At 41.3% G+C, this 26,938-nt stretch overlaps 1 protein-coding gene and 1 pseudogene across 1 annotated transcript; both read left to right on the top strand.

Moving 5' to 3' along the window:
* Window positions 1-5,079: 5,079 nt before the first annotated feature.
* LOC128764195 (O-acyltransferase like protein-like) lies at window positions 5,080-13,976 on the top strand (annotated as a pseudogene).
* Window positions 13,977-14,413: 437 nt separating this feature from the next.
* On the top strand, window positions 14,414-23,123 carry LOC128764129 (O-acyltransferase like protein-like). The gene is made up of 15 exons (XM_053873652.1): window positions 14,414-14,540; window positions 17,788-17,921; window positions 18,146-18,224; window positions 19,297-19,432; window positions 19,665-19,858; window positions 20,335-20,544; window positions 20,610-20,712; window positions 21,033-21,134; window positions 21,216-21,291; window positions 21,459-21,538; window positions 21,623-21,733; window positions 21,894-22,017; window positions 22,074-22,260; window positions 22,811-22,953; window positions 23,025-23,123. The coding sequence occupies exons 1-15, from the start codon at window positions 14,414-14,416 to the stop codon at window positions 23,121-23,123; spliced, it is 1,905 nt and encodes a 634-aa protein (XP_053729627.1).
* The last annotated feature ends 3,815 nt before the right edge of the window (window positions 23,124-26,938 follow it).

The raw sequence follows: 26,938 nt of genomic DNA, 5'->3' as shown, positions 1-26,938 counted from the left end.
TGTACACACAACTACTCTTTCGGCATCACCTTGAGCTGAGCGATCGAAAAGAAGCAGAGAGAAGAACAGTTCTGATAACTTCTGCCCCTTTTTTGTACTTTCTTTTCCCAGAGAGGTCAGGTGTCTCTCGATGAGTAAAAAGTGCAGATGGATACAGTAATAGCACAGATGCGGATCACTTTAACAGGCGTATGGATTGTGAATCCTTTTTTTCTTCATGGCTTCTGAAGGTTTCTGAACGTGTCAAAAGTCCTCATGGTTTGCTCCCGTCTGATGCAGCAGTGGGTATGAAATGCCTCCTCTGGTGTTTGGTAGACAACTACACTGCCCTCTTAACCCGCAGCACCACAGGGAACGTGTGCCAATTGTGGCTGCATTGAACGCCTGGCACCATTGCTACGCAGAACTAAATTGGTGTTCTACACAGCTGTTGTTACCACCTGTCTTGTTTTCAAAGGTCACAGTGTCTTTTACGATACGTATCTGGTGGCACAGTTGTTGTAAACATCCAATATCTTCCTTTGTCGTAAGCTCTGTACCCTAGAACGGAGTCAAAGTGTGCGGTATGTTCGATTACAGAACAGCAAAATGCAAGTATTCTTCCATGATGTCCTCTGCTTGCCTGTGCCACAATATTGTCAGTTAATGGTGTAGGAAAATGCAACTTGTACAAGGTGTTAAAGTTAAAGTCAAAATCCAAAAGAATTTATTCCCTGACAGAGGAGTCCAATTACCCTGACAGAGCTCTGGGTCAACAGCTATGCCTGACTCAGCCTTAGCTCAAGTGGTGTAGTCAGACAAAGACTTATCTGGCCCTGGCCCTTTTCGTATGCTTTCAGTGCATCTTGCAGCATCGTCTCCGGTGATTGGTACTGGTCTCCTTCGGTCCTGATAATCGTAGGTCAAACTCCACTCGGCTTGGAGCGATGCTGATGGATCCTCCCAAATGTTGCCTTTTATTGGTGGTAGCTGTAAAAGCAGACAACCTGGATCCACTCTTCTGATTGGCTTGCTTGGTTGCCCTCTCGTCTGGTCTCTGTCCGACTCCTTGGTCCATCATCGATCTTCTTCCTCCACTTCCTTGAGGCTTATACCGGAGGCTTCCTGCCAATCACGACCCAATCTTTCATCTCACACATTCTTCCATGCATACAGGGTCAAATTGAGGTAACCTGACACACTATAACTGCATCTATTGAATTCAGTCTCTCATGAGGCATAGCATTATAACACAGTTTATTTCATGTAAAAAGATACTTCGATTCATTTAATTATGAGGAAAATATCATTATTACCATAATGGAGAATAGTGGGGTGTATAGTATATTCATATTTTGACTCAGTCTGTCTGATTTTGACCATTTCTTGCAGTACCTTCTCACGTGTTCTTCACAGACGAGTGAGGACATCATTACAACATTGATAATATGTTTACTTGGCACATAGATCGTGTTTAATGATGGGAGGAACATCCTGCTGATTTTAATAAACGAATGATACTTAAACCTGCTGAGTGTTTTTACTGCAAAGAGAAGTTGCAATGGCTTCAGGATACCTGTTGCTGGTGCTGATCGTGACCTGCTCTGCCCTGGAAAAATGCATGAATGACACGGATGTTTTTATCCAGGAACTCAGCCAGAACAATCCAAAAGATTTTGCCGTTGTCAGTAAGTAAAAACCAAGCGCCTCTACATGTTCATCAGTTATTTTCTTTCAGAGTGAGAAGAACTTTGTTGTCATGTTAAATGTGGATGCTGTGGAAGGGAGGGTTCATTTTGCAACTCCAGAAGAGAAAAAAACTATTTAGACAAAGTTTGCTTGGCAAGTGTGGCAACCCATAACCAAACTTGATCTGATCCACTGCCTCTGTCGCCAAATGATCTGTGGCTCGCTAACATTTCAACCAAATGTAAAGTACATCGAACCATTGATGCTATAATACAAGACGAGATGATGAGTCATAAAAATGGCTCTATAACACTTTTTTAAAACTTTGGCTTTTGGAGGTTGATTTGGAACAGGCTTTGTGTGTGAGTGTGTGTACAGCTACCGCTCTGGAAAAGAATTAAGACACCACTGCAAATTTGTGAATATTTCTGACTTACTTACTGACCTACTATTTTACTATTTATAGATATGTCTTTAACTATTTTTGTTTCATTTTATAATCTACTGACAACATTATGTCCAAATTCCAAATAACATATTGGCATTTAGAGTATTAATTTGCAGAAAATGGTCAAAATAACAACACATTTAAAACATCACAATACTAATGTTTTAACTTAGCAAGAGTTCAGGAATCCATATTTGGTGCAAGAATTCAAGTAGCTCAGCTTTGTTCGATGGCTTGCAAACATTCATCTTCCTCGTAATCACATCCCAGAGGTTTTCAATGGGGTCCGGTCTGGAGATTGGGTTGGCCATGACAGGGTCTTGATCTGGTGGAGCATTTGACAGTCATCTCAGGAAATCTTCAAATAATGTATTTATGACTAAATGTTACGCATTGTTGCTTTAACATATGGTGTTGTAAAGGGTTTGTCTGCAAAGAAGTAAATGACCTTTGTCCCAGTTAAGATTTATTGAAACCTGACAGTATGGGCGATCAAATAATATGAATGTTGTACATGTTTCATAAATTCAAAAGCTTTTGAAAAAAACTTGTACAAGCCTCTTTTTTATGATTACGTTCTGTTTTTATAGTGTACGATTCATTTGGGAAGATGGGAAGTAACGTAAGAGGAGGCAACCTCAACCGACCAGGCTTGATGTCTGAATGTCGCTCTGTCCACACGGCTTCCTTCTCTGGACAATACTGCCAGGTGTTTCTGACTCAGGTGATGACACCAAACATAGAGACCAGACCATTCAGAACAGGGCTCTCAAACTGATCCACCAATGGGTGACTGTGGGCGCAGGTTGGAAGATAAACCTGTTGCCAAAGCAGCGCTTTTGTGGATGAGCTTCAAAGCCCTTATTGAGCATAACTTGAATCTATTTAACTTGTGAACCACGAGTGAGTCATTATTGAGAAAGTCAATAACCACTTTTCCATTTCAAGGAGATTTATTCTACTTTGTGGGGGTTTGTGTTCCTGACTCCTGCGACGATAAAGAGGTGCACATGTTGATGCTCGAAGGTAAGTTATCTGTCTCATCCAGGCAGACACACCTTTGCTGCGCAGCCTTTTCAGTTCCTATTTAATCCTGACTCATGATTTGTGATTAATTCTCTCTGAACATATGTTGCACTGATGGAGATGATTAAATCTCACTGTACAATGGTCTGTATTAGGACAGTGATGGCCACTGCTATAACTACTTTGAGATAAATGAACCCATTTGGTCCTTTTCAATGACAGGTTCTCGAACTTGAGCTGCCAGTGTCTGTTTGGTTTTCCATCTGAACAGACTTTCCATTAATATAATGTGGGAGAGGTAGAGGCGGGTCAACAAGTTATGAGCATCATCAGGATTAAATATTCGTGAGCAAATAGTTTACTGCAAAGATAATGACTTCAATTTGACCGTTTTTATTCACAAGATTCGAGACTTTGACCGATAGTCATGTGTGATCAATGCCAATGTTCAACTCTTAACCTACTCGTCACCTAACAATGACTTACATTGACAAGAATGAATTAACCAAGTCTGAGCTGAGCAGAGGCCCTTCACATGCAACTGTTATCCTGCAGCATGAGAACCACCCACCTGTATAATAATACACCTGTTACATGAAGATACATCCTCATCTACCACTGTTGTCGCTCTGCCCCCAGACAACCTCACGATTTCGATGAATGCACAACAAACAATATAATCTGTCTATCACCTTTATATATATATATATATATATATATATATATATATATATATATATATATATATATATATATATATGGAGAAATGGATGAGCTTTTTGTTTTTTGGGTTTTTTTTATTTAGTTTTATTTTTTTGCCTTTAAAGGGAGGCTGAAGTTTGGAGAGGTCTCCCTCATTCCTCCTTTACCAGCTATATTCGTCAATGAGTCTAAACTGGAAGTCATGTCGACATATTGTTTGTCCAAAGCTGTTCATCCTGACGCATCTGGAATCGCTTGTCTGTAAGTAAATAAACACAAAAAAAGTCTTTCAGAACAACCTGGATGGATCATGTATCACATAAAGCTTAAAGCTTTTTTTTGGCTGTTTTGTATGTTTTTTTTTGTTTGTTTTATTATTTAAAAATATATTTCAATAATTATTCATCGCTTTATTTTCTGACTTCCTTTTACATCTTTGGAGCCTGCACGAGAGGTGAAGCCCAAATCCATCCGTATTTTCTCTCACAGGGTCATTTGTGCTGTTCTAGTAGCAATTCCTCTGGCTGCTACGCTGGTCACTGCTGTGAGGACTTGTCAGCAGAGCAAAGAAAAGGCTCCAGCAGTCGAACCTTTCTGCTTGGATGAGGGGAAAAGCGAAGGAAACTTCAACATGTCTTATTCCTTAAATTGTCAAAGGGATGATTGCAATACACGAGAAGACGGTAAGTTTAAAATTCTGCCGAGTCTTTACAGGTTTTCAAAATGTACATTAATTCAGATTGAGGCCTGCAGAAAGCACTCCAGCAGGAAACAGCATTATAGAGTCAGTTATGCCACGTTCCCACCGTGCAGTCCACGGGTCGGGTCATGTTCTTCTCCTCGCTGGGCTCCTTTGCATTCCCAGTCCACACTGAGCTCTGTAGTCTGTGGATGGGTGGGGTTGGTGTTCAAGACATGTCAAGATCATAGTTCTTGACATGTTTTCTCAAGACCCGAGACCTGTGAGTTCATAGGCGAGTACTTTACACATTTCTTACCATTTCAAGATGTCTATATAATAAACATTTAGTTTATATTTTTCACTGTGTCTTCAACTTCCACCTGTCAATCAGCCACACTTGTCGTCATCAGACTGAAGTTGTCAGACTCGGGATCAGTATGTCGGACTCACATCTGGGTGCAGTCCCAACATCACCCTGTTTGACACTGAAGAGTAGCTGTTGTGCATGTGGAGGTGTGACTACAGTCAACGGTAAGCATCTGCAAATCCCAAGATGGTAGAGGAAGGTAGCGCCTTCCTTGCCCCCCCAATAGTCACATCACCGGGAAAGCAACACATTCTACACAAACTTCTAAGTGTTTTATTTAAGTATTTTATCCCAGACACAAACGACGGACTGCAACACATGGGTTCTGCTGTTTGTCTCTAAATTAAAGCGTTAAAGATATCAGGCGTTTCCAGTTGTCAGTGGTTTTTCTGACCCCAATCGGCAGTGGAAACGCTGAAATCAGCATACTGACCTGAACCGTACTGACAGGGACCAATTGATGGAAACGTAGCATAAAAGAGGTATGCTTGACTGTGATGCAGTGTACTCCTTAAAAACCTGGATATTGCTCAAATATTTGTTTGATTTTAAATCCGTACAGGAACTTTATATCTGGCATTTGAAATCATGTGATTTGCATGTTTTTACAGAACAACACAAGAGAACACAGAAGAGTTTCCTCAGTCGCTGTTTGCATCCGTTTCTGGAAGCCTTCTCTCTTCAGACGACGACTCAGGGAGTCCTCAGCACCCCGGCATCAGTCAAGGATTCCTATCCTTCCTTGAACGGCATCCGAGCTCTGAGCATGTTATGGATCATTTCAGCACATTCTCTGAACATACCATCATTTTACTCTACTGGTATGATCCACTCCTGCCCATTAAAAAAGAATATGTTTGTCTAACAACACTCTTCCGACCACAGATAACACGAACGATTTACAAGCATCTTTGAAAACGAACCCCCTGCATGTGTTTACAGTGGGAGGAGCCTTCATTTTGAGTGTGGACACGTTTCTGTTATTGAGGTCAGGCACCAGAAATCTATTGTTCCTTCTATTTTCCACGTTTACTTTTTCTTTTGTTAATAACCTATGAACCGCTTGTGTTCTTTCCTCATTCTCTTGCATGGCTTCTCCCTGTTGCTGTTCACGCTCCTCCCTCTATCAGAATCAGCTAAAATGGAAAACTAGACTGAATAAAACACATACAACACAAAATCAAATCACCAGATAAATCAACATTTATGTGTCACAGTTCAGTCATAATGCTAGCTATGAGTTAGTTGAGAATTGTGGAATGCAGTTTGAAATTAAAATCCAGAAAACCTTTTTGCGAGTTGACGGTTTCCATCTTGAATGATAGAAGCTGTTTTATTGATCTGATGATGTGTTTTATAGTTGTTTGAAATACGCTTTATGTCAGCGCTATCTCAATGCTGTTCAAGTTTCAGCTGCACTATACGACTGTGGCCCTTTGGCAATGAAGCAGAAAGAAAAAAAAAACACTCTTTTGCTCCATAACTGACCACAGTGTGACTCTGAAAATGTGTTTCCACGTTGTGTTGTAGTGTTGTAGTGGTTTGTTAAGCGCCAAAAGTCTCCTGAGCTCAATCCAGAGGAATGAAGACACCATGAGTCCACGTCTTGTGGCAGATTTCTACTTCAAGAGGATCAGAAGGTCAGATTTAGTGACATGAGCAGCATTATTTCAGATCATGTTATGGTTCCTTTAATGTCTGAAAACATGTTTCCATTCCAGGATACAGCCCCTCCACATGTTTGTGGTTATGCTTTGTGAAGGTGTCACATCTGTCTATTTTTCCAATGTGACAAGTACTGGTGGTCAAACCTGCTGTTGATAAACAATCTATTTACTCGTGATTTACCTGTAAGTCAGAGCAACAAGAATCATTTGACAAGGATTGGTTTGAATCTTGTTCATTCATAACTCAATGTCATCCCAAGTGCCTACCTTGGACATGGTACCTATCGCTGGACTTTCAGTGCTATGCCACAACTCCTCTGCTGATTCTTGCCCACAGATAGTACTTTTTTTTTTTTCCATCAGATTAGAAATTACTTTATGGTTGTTTGGATTCATTCTCTTCAATATATTTATTTATCTTCAGGAACAAAGTTGTATTTGCTGTTTTGGTGGTCACCCTGCTGCTGCTGACCATTTTGACTGGATCTATTTTAACAGCACTCCTGCATCTACCTGTCTTTCAGCCAGATTTTTTGTAAGAAGAGAGATGATCTTTGAGAATTGATTATATATACAAAGATATGGATATAAAGATATAGATATCTCCTTTTTAATTTCAGCTCATCAGTGGACTTTATTTTACTACCAAAAACCCTACTCCAGATATGGACCATTTTTGATAGGAATTCTGTTCGGAGTGTATCTGAAAACAGAGAAGTCAAAGAAAACAAAGAAAAAGGTAGATTGTAATGGAAATCTCTGGATTTGCATTTTACTACCTGTGACTCAATGTAGTGGCAAGCGGCTCTGGGATGGATATGCTCCTTGTGTGTCCTGGCTCTGGTGGTGGGGTTGAGCTACGCCCTCCAGGACACACCAGACCATCCATCAGCACCACATGCCATATACCAGGGACTACACAGAACCGCCTGGGCGACAGCTCTTACCTGGGTCGTACTAGCCTGTGAGGAGGGCTATGGAGGTACGGAGAGGATTCTTCAGTTAACATGAACTTCTCTACTCCAATACTTAAACAATAGTTACCAGAAAATAACAATAGATAAATGGTGGAGCGTTGGAGAGATATGTATAGGATTGCAAGGCAGAGAGATGGAAATGGGAAGGACGTGCAGCAAGTTAGGATGATCAAGGATAGAGAGGGAAATGTTTTGACTGACAACAGAAGTGTGTTGGGACCATGGAAAAAAGAAAATGAGAGAGAACAAAGAGTAGAAGCCATTGTAGATAAGGATGAAGCAAAGGTTAGAGTGGAAGAGTGGAAAGGCAGTGGGCCCTGATGATCTACCTGTGGAGGTGTGGAAATGTTTAGGAGATGTGGCAGTAGACTTTTTGACTCGAACATTTCACAAGGTCTTTGAGAGTGAGAGGATTCCTAAGGAGGAGGAGAAGTGTGCTGGTGCCCACCTTCAAGAACAAGGGAGATGTCCAGTGTTGTGGCAACTATAGAGGGATAAAGTTGATGAGCCATACGAAGAAGTTGTGGGAAAGAGTAGTGGAAAGTAGACTAAGGGCAGAGGTTAGCATATATGAGCACAAGTTTGGCTTCATGCCAAAAAAGAGCACCACATATGTGTTTACTTTGAGGATGTTCATGGAGTAGTACAGAGAAGGTCAGAAGGAGCTCCATTGTGTCTTTGTGCACCTGGAGAAAGCGTACGACAGATGCAGGAGTGCCAAGAAAAGAGTTGTGGTATTATATGAGGAAGTCTGGAGTGACAGAGACGTATGTTGAGGTGGTGCAGGACATGTATGCCAGATGTGAGACAATGGTGAGGTGTGCTGCAGGTGTAACACAGGAGTTCAAGGTGGCGTTGGGACTGCACCAAGGCTCAGCTCTGAGCACCTTCTTGTGTGCCATGGTGATGGACAGGTTGACAGATGAGGTTAGACAAGAAGGCCCTTGGACGATGATGTTTGCAGATGACATTTTGATATGTGGTGATAGCAGGGAGCAAGTGGAAGATAAACTAGAGAGGTGGAGGTTTGCCTTAGAAAGGAGAGGAATGAAGGTTAGCCGCAGTAAGACGGAATACTGTACACGTGTGTGAATGAGAGGGACCCAAGTGGACAGGTGGAGTAACAGGATGCAGAGATAAAGAAGGTGGGGGATTTTAAGTAGATTTTCCAACTCAACTGTCCAGGCGGCAGAGCTGGAGGTAGCAGAGATGAAGATGCTGAGGTTCTCTCTGGGAGTGAGCAGGATGGATAGGATCAGGACGCAGTATATCAGAGGGACAGCACCTGTCAGGTGTTTAGGAGACAAAGTCAGAGAGGCTAGATGGAGATGGTTTGGACATGAACAGAGGAGAGAGAGCCAGTACATTGGTGGGAAGATGTTGAGGTTGGAACTGCCAGGCAGAAGGTGGAGAGGAAGGCCAAAGAGGAGATTTATGGAGGTGGTGAAGGAGGACATGAGGTTTGTAGGTTTGAGAGAAGAGGGAGCAGAGGACAGGGTGAGATGGAGTAAGATGATCCGTGAGGGGAGAAGCCAAAAGAGAAAGTAGAAAAAGAAGAAGAACTAAAATTTTTTTTTTTTTTAAATGGATGTGCAAACACACACAAAAATGACATAAACATTTTTGCAACCTCTTGCATGGGCGCTGCTAACCTCACTTGGTTTGGTGAACCACCGGAGAAGAAATGGGCGGAGCCGAAGCCAGCTTCACCACTATGTTGCAGTGTTAAATCTGTTAGAGGTATGAGGGTGTTAATGTTAGCCTGGATGCTAGCCGACTGTTGTTTGTTCAGATGAACTAACAACATACTGTTGTACATACATGTTGTATTGTTCTTGTTGTCGGACATGTAGACCTTTTGGGTTGCGTGTGATGCAAGAGAAAGTCAACAAACGGATCCTTGTTGTTAGTCCTTGTTACTAAAGTGTCCCTGTTGTCCTGTGTAACATTGTTTTTAAAGTACTGTGGTATCCTGGAAATCTATCCACACTTCATCTTCCCACTTTGTTTCAAGTTAGCTCTGGAGCTCCCTCGGTTTGAAGGGATCATTTCAAGTGGTCAGTGCCCTCGGTCTTGGGAGAATTGGGACACACGACACTTTCATGTGAACGCGCAAAACCAAGTGTTAGGGTGAGAAATGGAACAGTCTTCAGACATAACCATGGAATTCTGTCTGTTTTCCAGGTTTCATCATGAGCCTACTTTCACTGAAGTTCTGGCTTCCTCTTTCAAACCTCAGCTTCTCCTGCTACCTAATTCATCCCTTGGTTGTCTGCATTTACATTGGCCTGCAAGAAACCCCGATACACTATTTAGACATCAACTTTGTGAGTCTTTTAAAAACACTCAATTATCTCTGTCTGTCTTTTTAACATTCTGCCATGTTTCTCTCTAGATGTATTTGTTCGTGGGTCATGTGGCGCTGACCGTTGTCCTGAGCTATGTGATGACAGTGTTGGTGGAGAGACCTTTCATTCTTCTGAAGTGGAACAATAAACAGAACAATAAAGGTGTCATGATAATGTTTTTGAACCTCCTAGTTTCATAGCCTGTTCATTGCTTTTGTGTCATGGTGTAACTTTTTCCTTCAATATAGTCATGGAAGTTGTTGGTGTTGCTTATGGCTGCCTCCTCCCAGATTCTCACCTGGCACCTGCCAAACATAGCACACCAACAACCTCGAGTCCAAGTCGAGGGCAGACTATCATGAGGCCGACAAGCAGAGCGCAGACCCTGAGACCCTTTTCCAACAGCAGCCAGGGCTCCAGATGGGGGATGTAGCTCAGTACACTCTAGCAGGGCTGCCAACTCAAGCAGGTTTGCGTCATTCAATTCACTGGACATTTTGTGAGTTTTAACCACGTTAAAGAAACTTACATTGAGAAGTGTTGAGAATTTCTTATTCCTGGTGTTCGACTTCTCACTAAAATCTTAACTCAGGCATAACCCAGTCATTTTGTCGATAATAGACAGGAATGAGAAGGAGGTAAATAGCTGCTAAAATATGATATTTTACATCACTGGCCCTGTCTCATCAAAATAAAACGTATTGCTTCATTCAAGTGTTGAGATACAGCCATATCACAACTCATCCGTCATTTGTTTTCTGCTATTTTATTCTTAAATTCTGTGAGCAGAGATGGTCTTCACAGCAGTCCTTGCGTGTGTATCCTGCCCGTTGGTCACATTTAAACAATATTTTCCGGAGGAGTAAGCTCGCTGAGGAATCAGTCTTTCCACTGGTTTTCACACACTCAACTTTATCAATTAGGAACACTGCCAACTACTGGTCATTATACAAAACAACACATGAGAGCACTAGTATTGTTAACAAATTCAGCTCATTGTAGAGATCCAGGCTGCCTTTGGAGTCAATTATTATGGAAGTAGGGTTGAGGTGTAAAAACTACAGTCGTTGTGTATTTGTGTGAATTATCTGTCTGGTTGTTTTTTGGGATGTTAATGTAGAATGTTAATGTTTGCCATTCTTACAAATGTAGTTAGCACTGTAAGTTTGTAGGATATGTGTGGAGGGGACCTGTGTTCTGTTACTCTTCTGTTACCACATGCAAAGGTGTAGAAACTAGGTCCGAAAATCCACTTGCAAATATTCAGGATGTGTGAACATGTAAAACCATGAAAATCCAGAATTACAAAAAAAAATTGGTAAGCACATATTACTTGTCATAAACATTGGTGCAGAAATGCAATGCAAAAACACTTCAAACATTGGTTCAAACTGCGTTGTTTTCGTTTCTTTAGGGATGTGAACAGAAACTCCAGTTCTCCAGTTTCATGAAGCAGGATCAGAGAAACTCTGTGAACAAAACACTAAATTTCCCAATGTTGGAGCGCAGATACTACACAGAAATCCTGTGAAAAATATATTTAAAATACTCTGATCTTTCAAGTCACACAGGGCATGCAGCGGGAGTGGGAAAGAGAATTGGAAAAGGGCCACGTTGTTGAGCTGTCAATGGACAATTGCTTTTGATCTTGAAACATGTGACTGCTACGCCATTGAACACCTTTTAGGTCAAAAGTAAATATTGCATTCTAGTTCAAACTGTTTTATATTGTTGAGGGTCAGCTGTACTTAAACTTCTGCACAGTTTATAGTGTTAACTCACATTCATCACAGCTGCTTTGATAAATGTGTATAATGGTATATATTCTGTTCTATGAACGGTGCCTTAAGCTTGCCTGTAATTCATTTATACTTTATACGTATGTTTCATGCTTCATTTCAGTTCCAGACAAGTGCGCTCAAAAACTCAATATGAAACTTTTTACTAACCATCATTCTTCTTGAATGAGTTCACTTTCTAGATGAACATTTGTGAATGATTCCATTCTCTGCTGTGGGAGGCTAGGAGGAGCAACATTTTCTTTCAAGTGTTGCCACAGTGAATCATGTCATCTGTGTTCCATTGATGAGGCCTGTTTGTGGATGAACTTGACTCTAGGTTGATTAAACTAGCCATCAACCTCCATTCAGAAATCAACAACTCTGAGTTGTGGACAACCACAGCATCCGATTTTTCATGGGTTTGGTGAACCGGCTTCTTGAAACAGACTCCTGGGTTCCTTCCTGGAATCTAAGCTACGTCTGCAACCTACTTCATCCCTCTTTTGTCCTGCAATAAACTCAGAGTTACAATTTAGGCCTCAACGTGCGCGGCAAATTCATAAATGTATGTAAATATATATAGAAATGCACTGTATTCCTCTCAATAGTTTTGTTCTTTGGTCACATGGTGCTCGGAATGGATTCCTTTAACGTGAGCCAACATCATCCGTGATATGGGAATCGTGTTGAATAAAGCTCAACCACGTTGCAAGTAAACATCAGCATCTCTTCACGATCAATCTGTTTACCCTGTGCTAAGATTAATACCGTGCGTGTATGTTCTGGAACTGCAGCAGATTCCAAGGATTCAAATAGGAAATAATTGTAAGATTGACAGGTCAAATAGATGTTAAACACCATGTTGTTATTTTGCTGATCTTCAGTCTGTCGCTGAAAACCGTTGAAGAATAAACTAACATCATATCCGAAATTAAATCATACATTCAGCATAAATTAATGACAGAACATGAATATAAATGAAGTGATTTTCCTACGTTCCCTTTTAAAATATTATTAACTAAAATCCATGTTAAATAAATCGCATTAAATAATCTTCGTAGCTTACTGCTGTCAGTGGTGAATGGGTGACTTAGTGTACAGCGCTTTAGTTGTTGGATAAGCAAGGAAAGTATGATATAAGTACAAACCCATTTACTAGCCATTTTATTAAATAAAAGTTGGTGTCTTCAGGTCAACACAAGCTGAAGATGTTGAATCAAGGTGTTCTTCGAACATGTGCTACATTGTGCGGTGGCTTGAGACTGATTGTAAAAAACATACCACAACATCAATAATTGCGAAAACAATCCTCTGTATTGTATTCCTGACACTGTTATAACTATATACTATGGCTCCCTTATGTTCGGTTTCTGTGTGCTTTTATTTTGTTAGCTCCGGTTCTCTTGTGTGTTGTTTCCGTTTGGTGTTGTTTCACCTTGGTTCCAGTCTGTGTTTCCAGATGGTTACTTCGCGTCCACCGGAAAAGATCTTCCTCTTGTGACTTTGTTCCCTAGCGTGTTTGATAACTTTTAGATTGTGCGTGTGTGTCTTTTCTGCTGTTCTTCTGCCTTCTTGGTTTCTCCGTTGTTTGTTTCCTACCCTTCACACTACATGCGAGTGTTTCTGTTGCTCACCTTTTGTTTCCTCTGGTTGGCTTTCTTCCTCATGCGTGTGTTTATTCCACCACCAAGCGCTTTTCGTTGTTTGGGCCTCGTGAGTTTATCCGAGTATGTTTTTGTTATCCTCGTTACTTAAGGCTTGACTTGATTCACCTATTTTCTGTTACAAGTTTTTTCCCCATCCCTGTGTGTTTCCATAGCTCTGCGTTTTTGTGGCGATGTCCTTAGTTCCCTCATTTCCTGTTAGTGCCCGGTATGGCAGTATGCCGCGTTAGCAGTATGCTGCACCTGGACCACTTCCTCCACCGATAGAGTCATCTTGTCGACGGACAAGCGATCTGGAGCCCCGCACAAGAAGGCCAAATTATTGGCCAGCGCTCTCACCTGCTCACCTGTCCAAACTTGTGAACGATATTTCATCTTCTTCGCATCGAGAAAGCGCCCTTCGGCCACACCGGCGGTGAACAAAATGGTTTTACAGGGCTCCGGCTCAGGCATCTCCACACTCATGAGTCCTGCTCCACCAGCGAAGATGGTCGGCAACACACTGATCGGGTACCGCAGGACCAGCTCAGATGGATCCACTTCCTCCACATTGATCTCTCCGTCGCTAGCATCTTCCGGGAAGAGGGTGGCGGGGCGTTACAGGGAAGAGGACGTGTGCCTAAGTCGTCAATTGTGGCTGCAGTGAACGCACGGCACCATTGCTTCACAGAACTAAATTGGTGTTTTACGCCACTGAGTTACCACCTGTCTTGTTTTCAAAGGTCACAGTGTCTTTTTCAATACATGGAGGCACAGTTGTTATCCAACATCCCTTGTCGTTCGCATTGTACTGTAGAATGGAGGCAAAGTGTGCGATATGTTCGATGACAGAACAAGTAAATGCAACTATTCTCCTCCTCTGCTTGCCTGTGTCACAATATTGTCAGTCAATGGAGAATAGTAGGGTATTTATATTTGGACTCGGTTTGAATTTGATCATTTCTTGCAGTACTCTCTCACTTCTTCTACACAGTTTACTATGCACTTATATGTTTAACGGCTGTGGGAGAAACAACCCCCTGTTTTGAATAAGCGAATGATACTTAAACCTGCTGAGTGTTTATACTGCAGAGAGAAGTTGCAATGGCTTCAGGATACTTGTTGCTGCTGCTGATCGCGAGCTCTTCTGCCCTGGAAAAATGCATGAATGACACAGATGTTTTTCTCCAGGAACTCAGCCAGGACAAACCAAAAGATTTTGCTGTTGTCAGTAAGTAAAAATCTAACTAAAAACATCTTCGTGTTCATCAGTTACTTTCTTTCAGAATGAGAAGAACTTTGTTGTCATGTTAAATGTGGATGCTGTGGAAGGGAGGATTCGTTTTGCAACTCCAGAAGAGAAAAAACAATTTAGATTTGCTTGGCAAGTGTGACAACCCATAACCAAACTTGATCTGAGCCACGACCTCTGTCGCCAAATGATCCGTGGCTCTCCAACATTTCAACCAAAAGTACACCAAACTATTTATGCTATAATATAAGACAAGATAATGAGTCATAAAAATGGCTCTATGACACTTTGGCTCTCGGAGGTTGATTTGGAACAGGCTTTGTGTGTGTTTGTGTACAGCTACCGCTCTGGAAAAAAAATTAAGACACCACTGCAAAATTGTCGTTATTTCTGATTTTACTATTTATAGACATGTGGTTATGCAAAATGAACATTTTTGTTTCTTTTTATCATCTACTGACAACATTTCTTCCAAATTCCAAAGAAAATATTGTCACTTAGAGAATTCATTTGCAGAAATGTTTTAGACCTGAAATAATGCAAAGGAAACAAGTTCAGGAAGAGTTCAGGAATCAGTATTTGGTGGAATAACCCTGATTTTGAATCGCAGCTTTCATGTGTCTTGGCCTGCTCTCCACCAGTGTTTTACATTGTTCTTGGGTGACTTTCACTTGATGTCCTCCCTCCTTGAATCCAACAATTCAGGATGTGTCTCACTCGCTATTCATATTCCATTTGTCATGTAGCAGGGAAGTGTTTGTGCACAGCAGATACTCTGTCATGAGCACCAGTCAAAGGTGAAGAAACACCAAGCGACAACGAGTTATTTGCAGACACCAACATCTTTATTGACATGGTTATGGAAAATTTACTTGCAAGCACGTCCTATTTGTATGAGCTGAGACACCGGTTGCAGATGGACAATGTGTGTCCACTCCAAAATAGCTATAGTCCAGCTCAACTACTCATGGGTGGGAGGCTGAGAACTACAGTACCTATTTTCCCTTCATTACTAGCTCCTGCACTTTGTGATGGGGATGCAGTAGCACAAAAAGAAAATGAGAGAAAGATGAAGGACGCACAATGTTACAATGTCCGACATTGTGCACAGAACCACGATAAAGTCGTCGTGGATGTGTGGATACCAGATCAAAAAGCTGCCTGGGCTGACATTGCAAACCACTCCACAGCACGTTCATACCTGGTCGAGGGACTATGAGATTAGGCGCAGGGGATTATCAGACGAAACTGTCGCCATCTCATCACTATGCAGCCTTCAGTCGATCAGTGCAGTAATGGAATAGCTGAGGATGTCCAGGGGGTTGCTTCAGAACAAGTTTCACCTGCGCGTCCAGAAGCTGCTGAATGTCAATGAAATATTCTTGCTCTGTTGGATTTGTCCGTTTGTGTGGTAGGCAGATGGTCCAGAAAAGAAGAAGAAAAAAATGACTTTGATGCCAAGTTCATCTTTTTCATTATGTGAACGTAAACATAGAAGATCCTAGTTAGATATATTATAGGGAGTTGGTTTGTATTATATTAGAATGTTAAAAGCTGAGGTTAAAGAATGTGTGTTTGTTGTGCATGTATGCGTGTGAGATTCAGTAGAACAGACCTTCCATCCACAGGGGAAGAATAAACATCTGAGGTTCTGTGGAGTAAATGGTAGTCTACCCAGGGAAGATGTGGTGTGAATGCACAGTTTGCTGGATAGTGACAGTCATGGATGTGACGTAAGTGAGGGAGGAAGTCTAGTTTGTGCTGGAGGCGAAAACAAACTAAAGAGAGTTACATGTCTGAAGCCACAGCTGGTGAATGTTTTGGGTACACAACAGAATCGAACCGATGAACCCAGATAATACAACTTTATTTTGACTGCACGTTTCAGAAAGAAGGGGAAAGTTTTGACTCTTACTGAATTGATTGGTGACAATAAATCGCTACCTTTTAGTTATGAGAAATAAATCCTTCTGTAAGATGCATCTGTCAAACTCGGGTCTGTTTCCTTCCCATGTCCGACTGGCATGCACACTGGAGTTCAGCGAGCAACAGTCATTGTGATGTTTCTTTCGGGATTCTTCTGTGAAAACATTCTGAAAACCTTCATGTTCATCCCATCGGCTCTCATCGAAGCCATGGTGCTGCGCCAACGTCGTTTACAGAATAATAAAGACGAAGGAGCAGCCTTTTTCCTCTCTCACTTTATTACATCGAGTGTCATGTGTTTCAATAAGGGGTGGACAGCGATCAGAGCGTGAGCATCAAAATGTCTGTTTATTTCGAGTTGACTGTGGACAAAGAAACTATTCTTCTTCAGGGATGATGAAATGTGCCGCTGGTCGCGTCTCTCAGCAGCTCCGATCAGAGGACTCAACGGCGGCAGCTACAGATAGAACATGAGATATAACATATTGTCCTTGTCCAAACCAGATAGACCATAAACACTGCAGTGACTGCATGACAGTGAATTGGCCATTTTTCTGTCTGATAAATGCTAGTGGACGTTAGCCACAGATGTGAACCACCAGCAGCTAATGTCAGAGCTAATCTGTTTTTCTGGCATATCTACACTATACTGTGATAAACACAATAAATTGAGGAACTGACACTTACACATTTGTTAGCAAAGATAAGCAACACCAAGACCAGTGGCAAGAACAAAGAATGCCTTTCAAGTCTGGTTTATCACCACAATATATTGACTTGCATGACTAGCACAGTTATGAGCATCATAACTAATCAGTTTGGCCAGCTATATGTTCACTGTAGGCTTCGACAGTGCAATACCACAAACAGCACATAATTGTGTTAGAACAATTCATTCATTGAAAAACTATTTTTGCCATACACAAAGTATATCTAGCCCCGTTTTAGCACCTCAGTTGATCTGTTTCACTGCAAACATATCTATACAACAAGCATATACACCTTTGTTTCCCTGATAAAATGATTTGGTATCACACAACACAAACTGATACCTGTCATCTCTGGAAATCTGAAAATAATGTATTTATGTCTAAATGTTACGCATTGTTGCTTTAAGATATGGTGCTGTAAAGGGTTTGTCTGCAAAGAAGGAAATGACCTTTGTCCCATTTAAGATTTATTGAAACCTGCCAGTATGGGCGATCAAATAATATGAATGTTGTGCATGTTTCATAAATTCAAAACCTTTTTACAAAACTTGTGCAAGCCTCTTATTTATGAATGCATTATGTTTTTATAGTGTACGATTCATTTGGGAAGATGGGAAGTAACGTAAGAGGAGGCAACCTCAACCGACCAGGCTTGATGTCTGAATGTCGCTCTGTCCACACGGCTTCCTTCTCTGGACAATACTGCCAGGTGTTTCTGACTCAGGTGATGACACCAAACATAGAGACCAGACCATTCAGAACAGGGCTCTCAAACTGATCCACCAATGGGTGACTGTGGAGCAGGTTGGAAGATAAACCTGCTGCCAAAACAGCGTATTTGTGGATGAGCTTTAAAGCCCTTATTTAGCATAACTTGAACATCTATTTAACTAGTGAACCATGAGCGAGTCACCATTGAGTGAGTCAATAACCACTTTTCCATTTCAGGGAGATTTATTCTACTTTGTGGGGGTTTGTGTTCCTGACTCCTGCGACGATAAAGAGGTGCACATGTTGATGCTCGAAGGTAAGTTATCTGTCTCATCTAGGCAGACACACCTTTGCTGTGCAACCTTTTCAGTTCCTGTTTAATCCTTAGTCATTATTTGTGATTCATTTTCTCTTAATATATGCTGCACTGCACTCTGTATAAGGACAATAATGGCCACTGCTATAACTACTTTGAGATAAATGTGGTCCTTTTCCTTACTCAGCCTGGTTTTCCATTTTAAACAGGCTTCCCATTTATGCAAAGTGGGAGCGGTAAGTTGTAAGGCTATGTAGCAGTGTGTGGGGATGCAAGGTGTGTCATCAGGATGAGTAAATGGTTTGCAAATATTTCACTGCAAACACTGCAAAAGCTGTTTTTATTGACCACTGGAGAACGTGGATTTGAACGCTGGGGGGAACATAGACGGGTTCATCAGGAACTTTTCGATGGCCCCGGTTCCTCCCCTTGACTCTCCAGAACCACCCTTTCGATATTTCAGGTGGCTGATCGGCTCCCTCGATCAGGTCTTTTTGACACTGCCGTTTGCTCTGGATCACCTTGTCCATCTGATGTTGGATAATATTGTGAAATTGCTGGATTTACTCCAAGGACCAGACTTAATTGACAAAATGTGTGTCAGGAAACTAGTATCAATTGCCCCTTACTATTTCGGACACAACCCCTGGCCCCCAACCCCTCTCTACATAACTGTCACACATCAACCTGCGAACCAACCAACCTCTCTCTGTGCATGCGCAATTGCAGACTCCATCAGCATCGAATCTTACAACGTAATGACCAGAACAAAACAAAACAAATTGTTACGATATGCTTAGAAATGTCCGCTTCTCATCACATGTCCATGGAATAGTGGAAGCCATTTTCAAATCATATTCTCAACACATATTATTATTCTGGATCAACTCTGCTTGAACACGTCCATAAGTGGAGCTCCTTCTACTCACATTCATTCCCATCAGATGTGATTCTGACAACTAGAGAATCTTGAGAAAACTTCTTGAGGTAGCTGTCTGTGGTGCAGGATGTTTAAATGATAGCAGGTGAAATGGATGAGCTTCTAGTTTTGTTTTATTTTTTGCCTTCAAAGGGAGGCTGAAGGTTGGAGAGGTCTCCCTCATTCCTCCTTTACCATCTATATTCGTCAATGAGTCTAAACTGGAAGTCATGTCGACATATTGTTTGTCCAACGCTGCTGATCCTGACGCATCTGGAATCGCTTGTCTGTAAGTAAATAAACACCAGAAGTCTTTACTCTTTTCAAACAACCTGAATGAATCATGTTGTGTGTGAGACAATTCTTTGTTTTGCAGATTATTATTGTCTGAATATGTTTTTATATTTTTAAAATATATTTTAATAATTATTCACACCTAACTTTTCTAACATCTCTTCATTTGCATCTTTGGAGCCTGCATGAGAGGCGAAGCCCAAATCCATCCGTATTTTCTCTCACAGGGTCATTTGTGCTGTTCTAGTAGCAATTCCTCTGGCTGCTACGCTGGTCACTGCTGTGAGGACTTGTCAGCAGAGCAAAGAAAAGGCTCCAGCAGTCGAACCTTTCTGCTTGGATGAGGGGAAAAGCCATGGAAACTTCAACATGTCTTCTTCCTTAAATTATCAAAAGGATGATTACAGTACACGAGAAGACAGTAAGTTCAAAATTCTGCCGAGTCTTTACAGGTTTCCAAAATGTACATTAATTCAGACTGAAGGAAAACAGTATTAAAGTGCCAGTAATGCCATCTTTCCACCGTGCAGACCACGGGTCGTGTCTTTTCCCCCCACTGACCCCTTTCAGTGAAGGAAATGCTGAAAAAAGGATAGCGACCCAAATTTTACTGACCAGGAACACTTAAAGGAAACTTGCCATGAAAAGGAGTTTCACTATGACATTATGAATTCACTAAATATAGGAAGTAAAGAATGGTACTCACAAATTGGATTTTAAGTGGGTGCATTTGCCTTCTGTCTGTGCAGTGTACCCCTGAAAGCCTGGATCTTGGTTCATATTTCAAATAAACAAGTTCCATAATTTGCAGTTTCAATATGTATCAGATTTTAAATCCATAAACGAACTTTAAATGTGACATTTGGCATCATATGATCTGATGGCATGTTTTTACAGAACAACACAAGAGAACACAGAAGAGTTTCCTCAGTCGCTGTTTGCATCAGTTTCTGGAAGCCTTCTCTCTTCAGACGACGACTCAGGGAGTCCTCAGCACCCCGGCATCAGTCAAGGATTCCTATCCTTCCTTGAACGGCATCCGAGCTCTGAGCATGTTGTGGATCATTTCAGGACATTCTCTGTACACAGCAACATTATACCCTACTGGTATGACCCACTCCGGTCCCTTAAAAAAAGATGATGTTTGTCTAACAATAACCTTCCTGCAACAGATAACATCAAAAGTTTACAAGCATCTTTGAAAACGAACCCCCTGCATGTGTTCACTGTTGGAGGAGCCAATTATCTGGGCGTGGACACTTTTCTGTTCTTGGGGTGAGACACCACAAAACTATTGATCCTTTTGCTTTGACACGTGCACAAGACACCACCATAGAGGTTTTGCGTGCGTGGGCACATCCATACATTTTCAGTGCTTAGTCCTGGTCAGGGTTGCGAGGAGTGCTAGAGCCTATCATTGGACGCCAGATCGCCATCCCATCTGAACCTTCTTGCGATGCAGCAGTGCTAACCAAAGCTTCCGCATGCCTTGTTGTCTGGACACAATATAACTCAAAGGAAGGAAATAATGTCTCTTGTGCTCCAAAACTGACCACAGTGTGACTCTGAAAATGTGTTTCCATGTTGTGTTGTAGTGGTTTGTTAAGCGCCAAGAGTCTCCTGAGCTCAATCCAGAGGAATGAAGACACCATGAGTCCAAGTCTTGTGGCAGATTTCTACTTCAAGAGGATCAGAAGGTCAGATTTAGTGACATGAGCAACATTATTTCAGATCATGTTAAGGTTACTTTAATGTCTGAAAACATGTTTCCATTCCAGGGTACAGCCCCTCCACATGTTTGTGGTTATGCTTTGTGAAGGTGTCTCATCTGTGTTCAATGGAGGCCCTTTGCTGGTGATACTACCTTCAATATTTTTTCAATGTGACAAGTACTGGTGGACAAACCTGCTGTTGATAAACAATCTATTTACACGTGATATATCTGTAAGTCAGAGCAACAAGAATCATTTGACAAGGATTGTTTTGAATGTTGTTCATTCATAGCTCAATGTCATCCCAAGTGCCTACCTTGGACATGGTACCTATCGCTGGACTTTCAGTGCTATGCCACAACTCCTCTGCTGATTCTTGCCCACAGAAAGTATGTTTTTTTCCACCAGATTAGAAATTACTTTATGGTTGTTTGGATTCATTCTCTTCAATATATTTATTTATTTATTTTCAGGAACAAAGTTGTATTTGCTGTTTTGGTGGTCACCCTGCTGCTGATGACCATTTTGACAGGATCTATTTTAACAGCACTCCTGCATCTACCTGTCTTTCAGTCAGAAATTAGGTAAGAAGATGAAATATGAAAATCCTTATTTATATATATATATATATATATATATATATATATATATATATATATATATATATATATATGTATGTATGTGTGTGTGTGTGTGTATTTTGTATTGCTACTATATTCCTACTATACTCCTTTTTAATTTCAGCTCATCAGTGGACTTTACTTTATTTTACTACCAAAAACCCTACTCCAGATATGGACCATTTTTGATAGGAATTCTGTTCGGAGTGTATCTGAAAACAAGGAAGGCAACCCTTCTAAAGAAAAAGGTAGGTTGTCATGGAAATCTCTGGATTTGCATTTTACTACCTGTGACTCGATGTAGTGGCAAGCGGCTCTGGGATGGATATGCTCTTTGTCTGTCCTGGCTCTGGTGGTGGGGTTGAGCTACGCCCTCCAGGACACACCAGACCATCCATCAGCACCACATGCCATATACCAGGGACTACACAGAACCGCCTGGGCGACAGCTCTTACCTGGGTCGTACTAGCCTGTGAGGAGGGCTATGGAGGTACGGAGAGGATTCTTCAGTTAACATGAATTATTCCAACACCTAAAGAATACTTTCAAATAAATGTCAGAGTTATATAAAAGGTATATATATATATATATATATATATATAAATATATATATATATATATATATATATATATATATATATATATATATATTTTTTTTTTTTTTTTTTTTTTTTTTTTTTTTACTTGCTCTTATGTTTCCACCTGTCATGCTGCTGGAAATGGGAATTTCTCTTCAGAGATCAATAAAGTATCTATCTATCTATCTATCTATCATATATATATACAGACACAAAAATAAAAAATGTGAGGGGGATTTTCGCAATGTCCGGAGCATCGATTGCACTGTGAAACAACCCAAGAATTTTGGTAAAACATGAGCCCTTAGACTGAGACTTTGTCTCTTGATACATAACCCTTAATTTTAATGGAACACAACAATAACCCTGAAAGAGATACACCAGTTTTCAGAGTGTGGTGTCTAGTAGGGATGCACCGAAATGAAATCCAGACATAACCATGGAATTCTGTCTGTTTTCCAGGTTTTATCATGAACCTACTTTCACTGAAGTTCTGGCTTCCTCTTTCAAACCTCAGCTTCTCCTGCTACCTAATTCATCCCTTGGTTGTTTACATATACATTGGCCTGCAAGAAACGCCGATACACTATTTAGACATCAACTTTGTGAGTCTTTTAAAAACACTCACAAATTATCTCTGTCTGTCTTTTTAACATTCTGCCATGTTTCTCTCTAGATGTATATGTTCGTGGGTCATGTGGCGCTGACCGTTGTCCTGAGCTATGTGGTGACAGTGTTGGTGGAGAGACCTTTCATTCTTCTGAAGTGGAAGTGACACTAAACAGAACAATAAAGTTCTTATGATTATGTTTTTGAACCTCCTTGTTTCATAGTACTATATGTTTATGAAATTCCTTCTCAGTGGCAAACTCCAGTCATTTTGATTCTCCGTCAGCCCTTGCTGGAAAGATATTTCTGCTCTGAAGGGAAATACAAACCAAAAACCAAAAATGTTCCTGTCACCCAGCAGGTGGCAGCATACCTCCAATTCCAGTTTTTCTCAGTCTCTTTGATACAGTCCTCGGTTCTTTCTTGCTGCTGACAAACAGTAAGTGCATTTCTCTTTCTGTGTGTGTACGAGATTGTTGGCAAGGGACCATTGCAATGCGGCATATGGAAAGAATCTTATCCTGCCTCTGCTGTGATATCATCAAATGCAGCATCCGTGATAGCCACAAGATCACCAGTGTGTGTGGCTGGTGATCTTTGGTGATCATCAAATTGTATTCAACTATTCAAATTGTTTATTCTTTGGCTGAACACATTTCCTTTCAACAGAGAAAGTCACGATTCACCTGGCAGCAGATTTATGGAATAAGTTGAATGGGAATTTATTGACAAATGAAGACATGGTCAACCATTTTGCATAGAAGGACTTGTGCGAAGCACTAATGCCTAAATGTTGTGAGGGGTGAGACTACTCAACAGACGCATGTTGTCAAAAGCATTTTCCACTTGATCAAAGACATGAGAAACCACATCTATGAGGTGCATAAGTGACACCCTGATGTGCAGTTTAAACAAGTACTTTTGAGAACTTCAATAGTGATCTGAGAAATGTACCAAAACAACTCTAACCAATTTTACCAAGAACCCATCCAAAATGTCTAAGAAAATGACGAGGCAATTTACAGTTTTTTGACAGATAAAAAGATCCTAATAAAGACTGTCAACGTTCCTTCCGCTCCACATCAGCAGACCTTCACAGACTTGAGACACGCGCCCCCACCTGAAGTCTCACGCATTGCAATGAAGAAGAGACAATGCAATGATGTCGGATGCGTCTGGTATGAAACGAGTGTGTGTATTGTATTGTATGTAACAGAATCTGTAAACAGGGAGGACGACACACCCCCGGTGATGTCACGGTTTGTTAGATTCTCACCTTCACCACTGATGCTCTCTATGCCTGGGACCAGAGCACCACGCAGGGACTGCAAGGCCTGCTTTGCACTAGCAGCTGCCCGCCATGGCAAACCATACAACCCCGCTTCCAAGTTGATGGCAGAGAATAAGGACAACAAGCTATGAGGGCAGACCCAAAGACCTACAGCTCCAGGTGGGGAATGTCGCCCAGTACCCTCTAGTTGGGCTGCCAACTCTCACACAACTGCACGCATGGCAGCCGACAGTTCCCATACGGCTCCTCTCTACCAAATGAATGTGGCTGAAAACAAATCGACAGATAAGCAGATCAGCATCATCGCAGTGTTGGTGGGCTGAAGGTAGGACGAAGGTGGGCTGTCAGCGGGCTAAATATGGGCTGGAGGTGGGCTATTAAAGGGTTGAATATGGGTTGTGGTAGGCTGAAGGTGAATTGTGGCAGGTCGGACCAGATATAATCCACGGTAGTTGGTTTTCCGGGTAGCAGTATTTTAGCCTCAGGAACACCCTGACTCTTCAAGAAAGTTGTCCTTCATCACAAAGTGAATTTACATGAGCCCATTTGATCTCGGGATCAAAACATTACACTTTATTTTGAATTTCACAACATGTACAATGAATCTTATTTCCTTATTAATATAATGTAGCCTTACACCCAAAATGAAAAGGGGGGTGAAAAAAATCCCCTCCACAATAGCAGTCGGTGGCATTGTAGTTTGGGGCCAGGCGATCCTGATGTCAAGCATCCTGTGGGTGGCAAACTGACCCTGTACACCAGCGGTCACCAACCTTTTTGTCATAACTTATCCAAGGCACCAAAAGCAACCATCTGGCACATTACACTGGAACCAACAAGTAGAAGTACAGAGAACTTGATTGCATGATTGGTCCTCAAGAGGGCATGTTTTGCCATACTGTTGAGTTTAGAGGGTTAGAAATCAGCAAGTTTGGGTCAGAGTCCTGGTTAAGGCTAGCCATGTGTTTTGGATGGTTAAGGGTGAGAGGCTGAGGAAAGCATGATGACAACGAGAGGTCCTCACAAAAGTAGCCAAGGCAAACGTGTGTGTCTGTTAATGTATGTTTTAAGCATATCTGTCCAAGTAAGGTCCAATTTTTGTGAAAACACCGCCTTGTGGGAACATTTGGCGTTTGTGGTACCATTTTGGAGGATCACAACACGGTTCCGCGTCAATTTGACGGTGAAGCCTTCAAAACAACAAGGTCATTATAATCAGGTTTAAGTTTGGTTCAGAGTCCTGGTTAAGTTTAGCCATTTGTTTTGGATGGTTAAGTTAAGGGAGAGAGTTCATGGAAAGCAGTATGGAAATGAGCAGACCCCACAAAGACCTATGCACACACACACACACACACACAGACACACACGTTTGTCTTATCTTCGAGAGCACCATCATTGGCATGCATTGACATAACCCTTTCCCCAACCTAACCATCGCAAACAAATGGCTAAACCGAACCTTTACTCTGAACCAAACTAAAGCCCTATTATAATAACCAGGCTATTTTGTAGTTTTAACCCTCAGGATGAGGCTTGACAAAGTGAGGACCGTGAAGGATAATAGGAGCTGACAGATTTGCCTGATATTACCCAATATTGTTATCACACATCTATGCATCTATGCCGACTTGTGACTTGTAAATTTGTTCCAACACTCACACAAAGTTTGTGTACCAATATTCAATCAACTGTATTTGCATTGCACTTTAAAAATATCCACGGGGGAAGCCAAAGTGCTGAATATGTTAAGTAGGAAAACAAATAATTGCAGACGAAACATACTAGACAAGATTAAGAAACAGGTTCATCATCTTACAGTTTGTAGATGTCATAAGGATGAGTTACAGCCAGTTGAAGGTGAGAGAAGCGGTGTGTGATTTAAAAACCAGGTAACAGGGCGCCTGTCTGACACTTGGAGGTAATCTGTTCCAGAACTTGGGTGCAAGAGTCAGAAATGCTCTATCACCTATGTGTAGATGGCGACAAAACCATGCAGCATCTCCCACAAATGAACAGTATAAAGATCGCCTCTTGTTACAGATGGAATTTAACAATCTCTCCATCCACCAAGCAGAAAAGAACTTGCTCCAAAAAAGACAAAATTACTACAAACATGGAGAAAGAGCAGGCCAACCATTAAATAGTCATTCAATGACTCTCAGATAAGGGAGGTAGTAATTGAGGGTAAAGTTACGACATATGATCCTCAGTTCCTTGGGGCAAAAATAAAACAGTTTTAAAAACTAGAAAAACAAGATGACGAGATTGAGATACTGTGATGATGATCAGACCGGTTTTGTGGCAGTGAGACTTTTTCAGATGTTAGACAACTTCTTTATTTTACACTCTCCATCTTCTCGACATTCAACTAAGATTATGTTGTGTCTTTACGGAGAAAAAGGCTTTGGACTGAGTAAAATGGAGTTATTGCATGCAGTATTGCAAAGGTTTGGCTTTGGATTAAAGGCTGTTCAAGGCTGTTCGCTGTCACTGTATTTGTTTGATTTAGCCCCAGAGCTGCTCGCAATTGCCTTCAGAAAAAATAAAGATATTGAATGATTCATAAGAAATGGTACAATCCGCAAGATGTCCCTATATGCTGACGACCCTCTTCTTTACTTGAATCGGTCCACCACTTCCTTCCCTGTTACACATTGGAAGCGACACGGGCGGAACGTGAGGAAACAGAA

This window comes from Synchiropus splendidus, chromosome 1, assembly GCF_027744825.2.
Source record: "Synchiropus splendidus isolate RoL2022-P1 chromosome 1, RoL_Sspl_1.0, whole genome shotgun sequence".
In the NCBI taxonomy this organism is placed as follows: Eukaryota; Metazoa; Chordata; class Actinopteri; order Syngnathiformes; family Callionymidae; genus Synchiropus; species Synchiropus splendidus.
This window is presented reverse-complemented; position numbering and strand designations above follow the sequence as displayed.

Coding starts and splice junctions, on each gene's coding strand:
- LOC128764129 (XM_053873652.1), top strand. CDS start 14,414: ATGGCTTCAGGATACTTGTTGCTGCTGCTGATCGCGAGCTCTTCTGCC. Junction 19,859..20,334: donor TTACAGTACACGAGAAGACA/GTAAGTTCAAAA, acceptor ATGTTTTTACAG/AACAACACAAGAGAACACAG. Junction 22,954..23,024: donor ACTATTTAGACATCAACTTT/GTGAGTCTTTTA, acceptor GTTTCTCTCTAG/ATGTATATGTTCGTGGGTCA.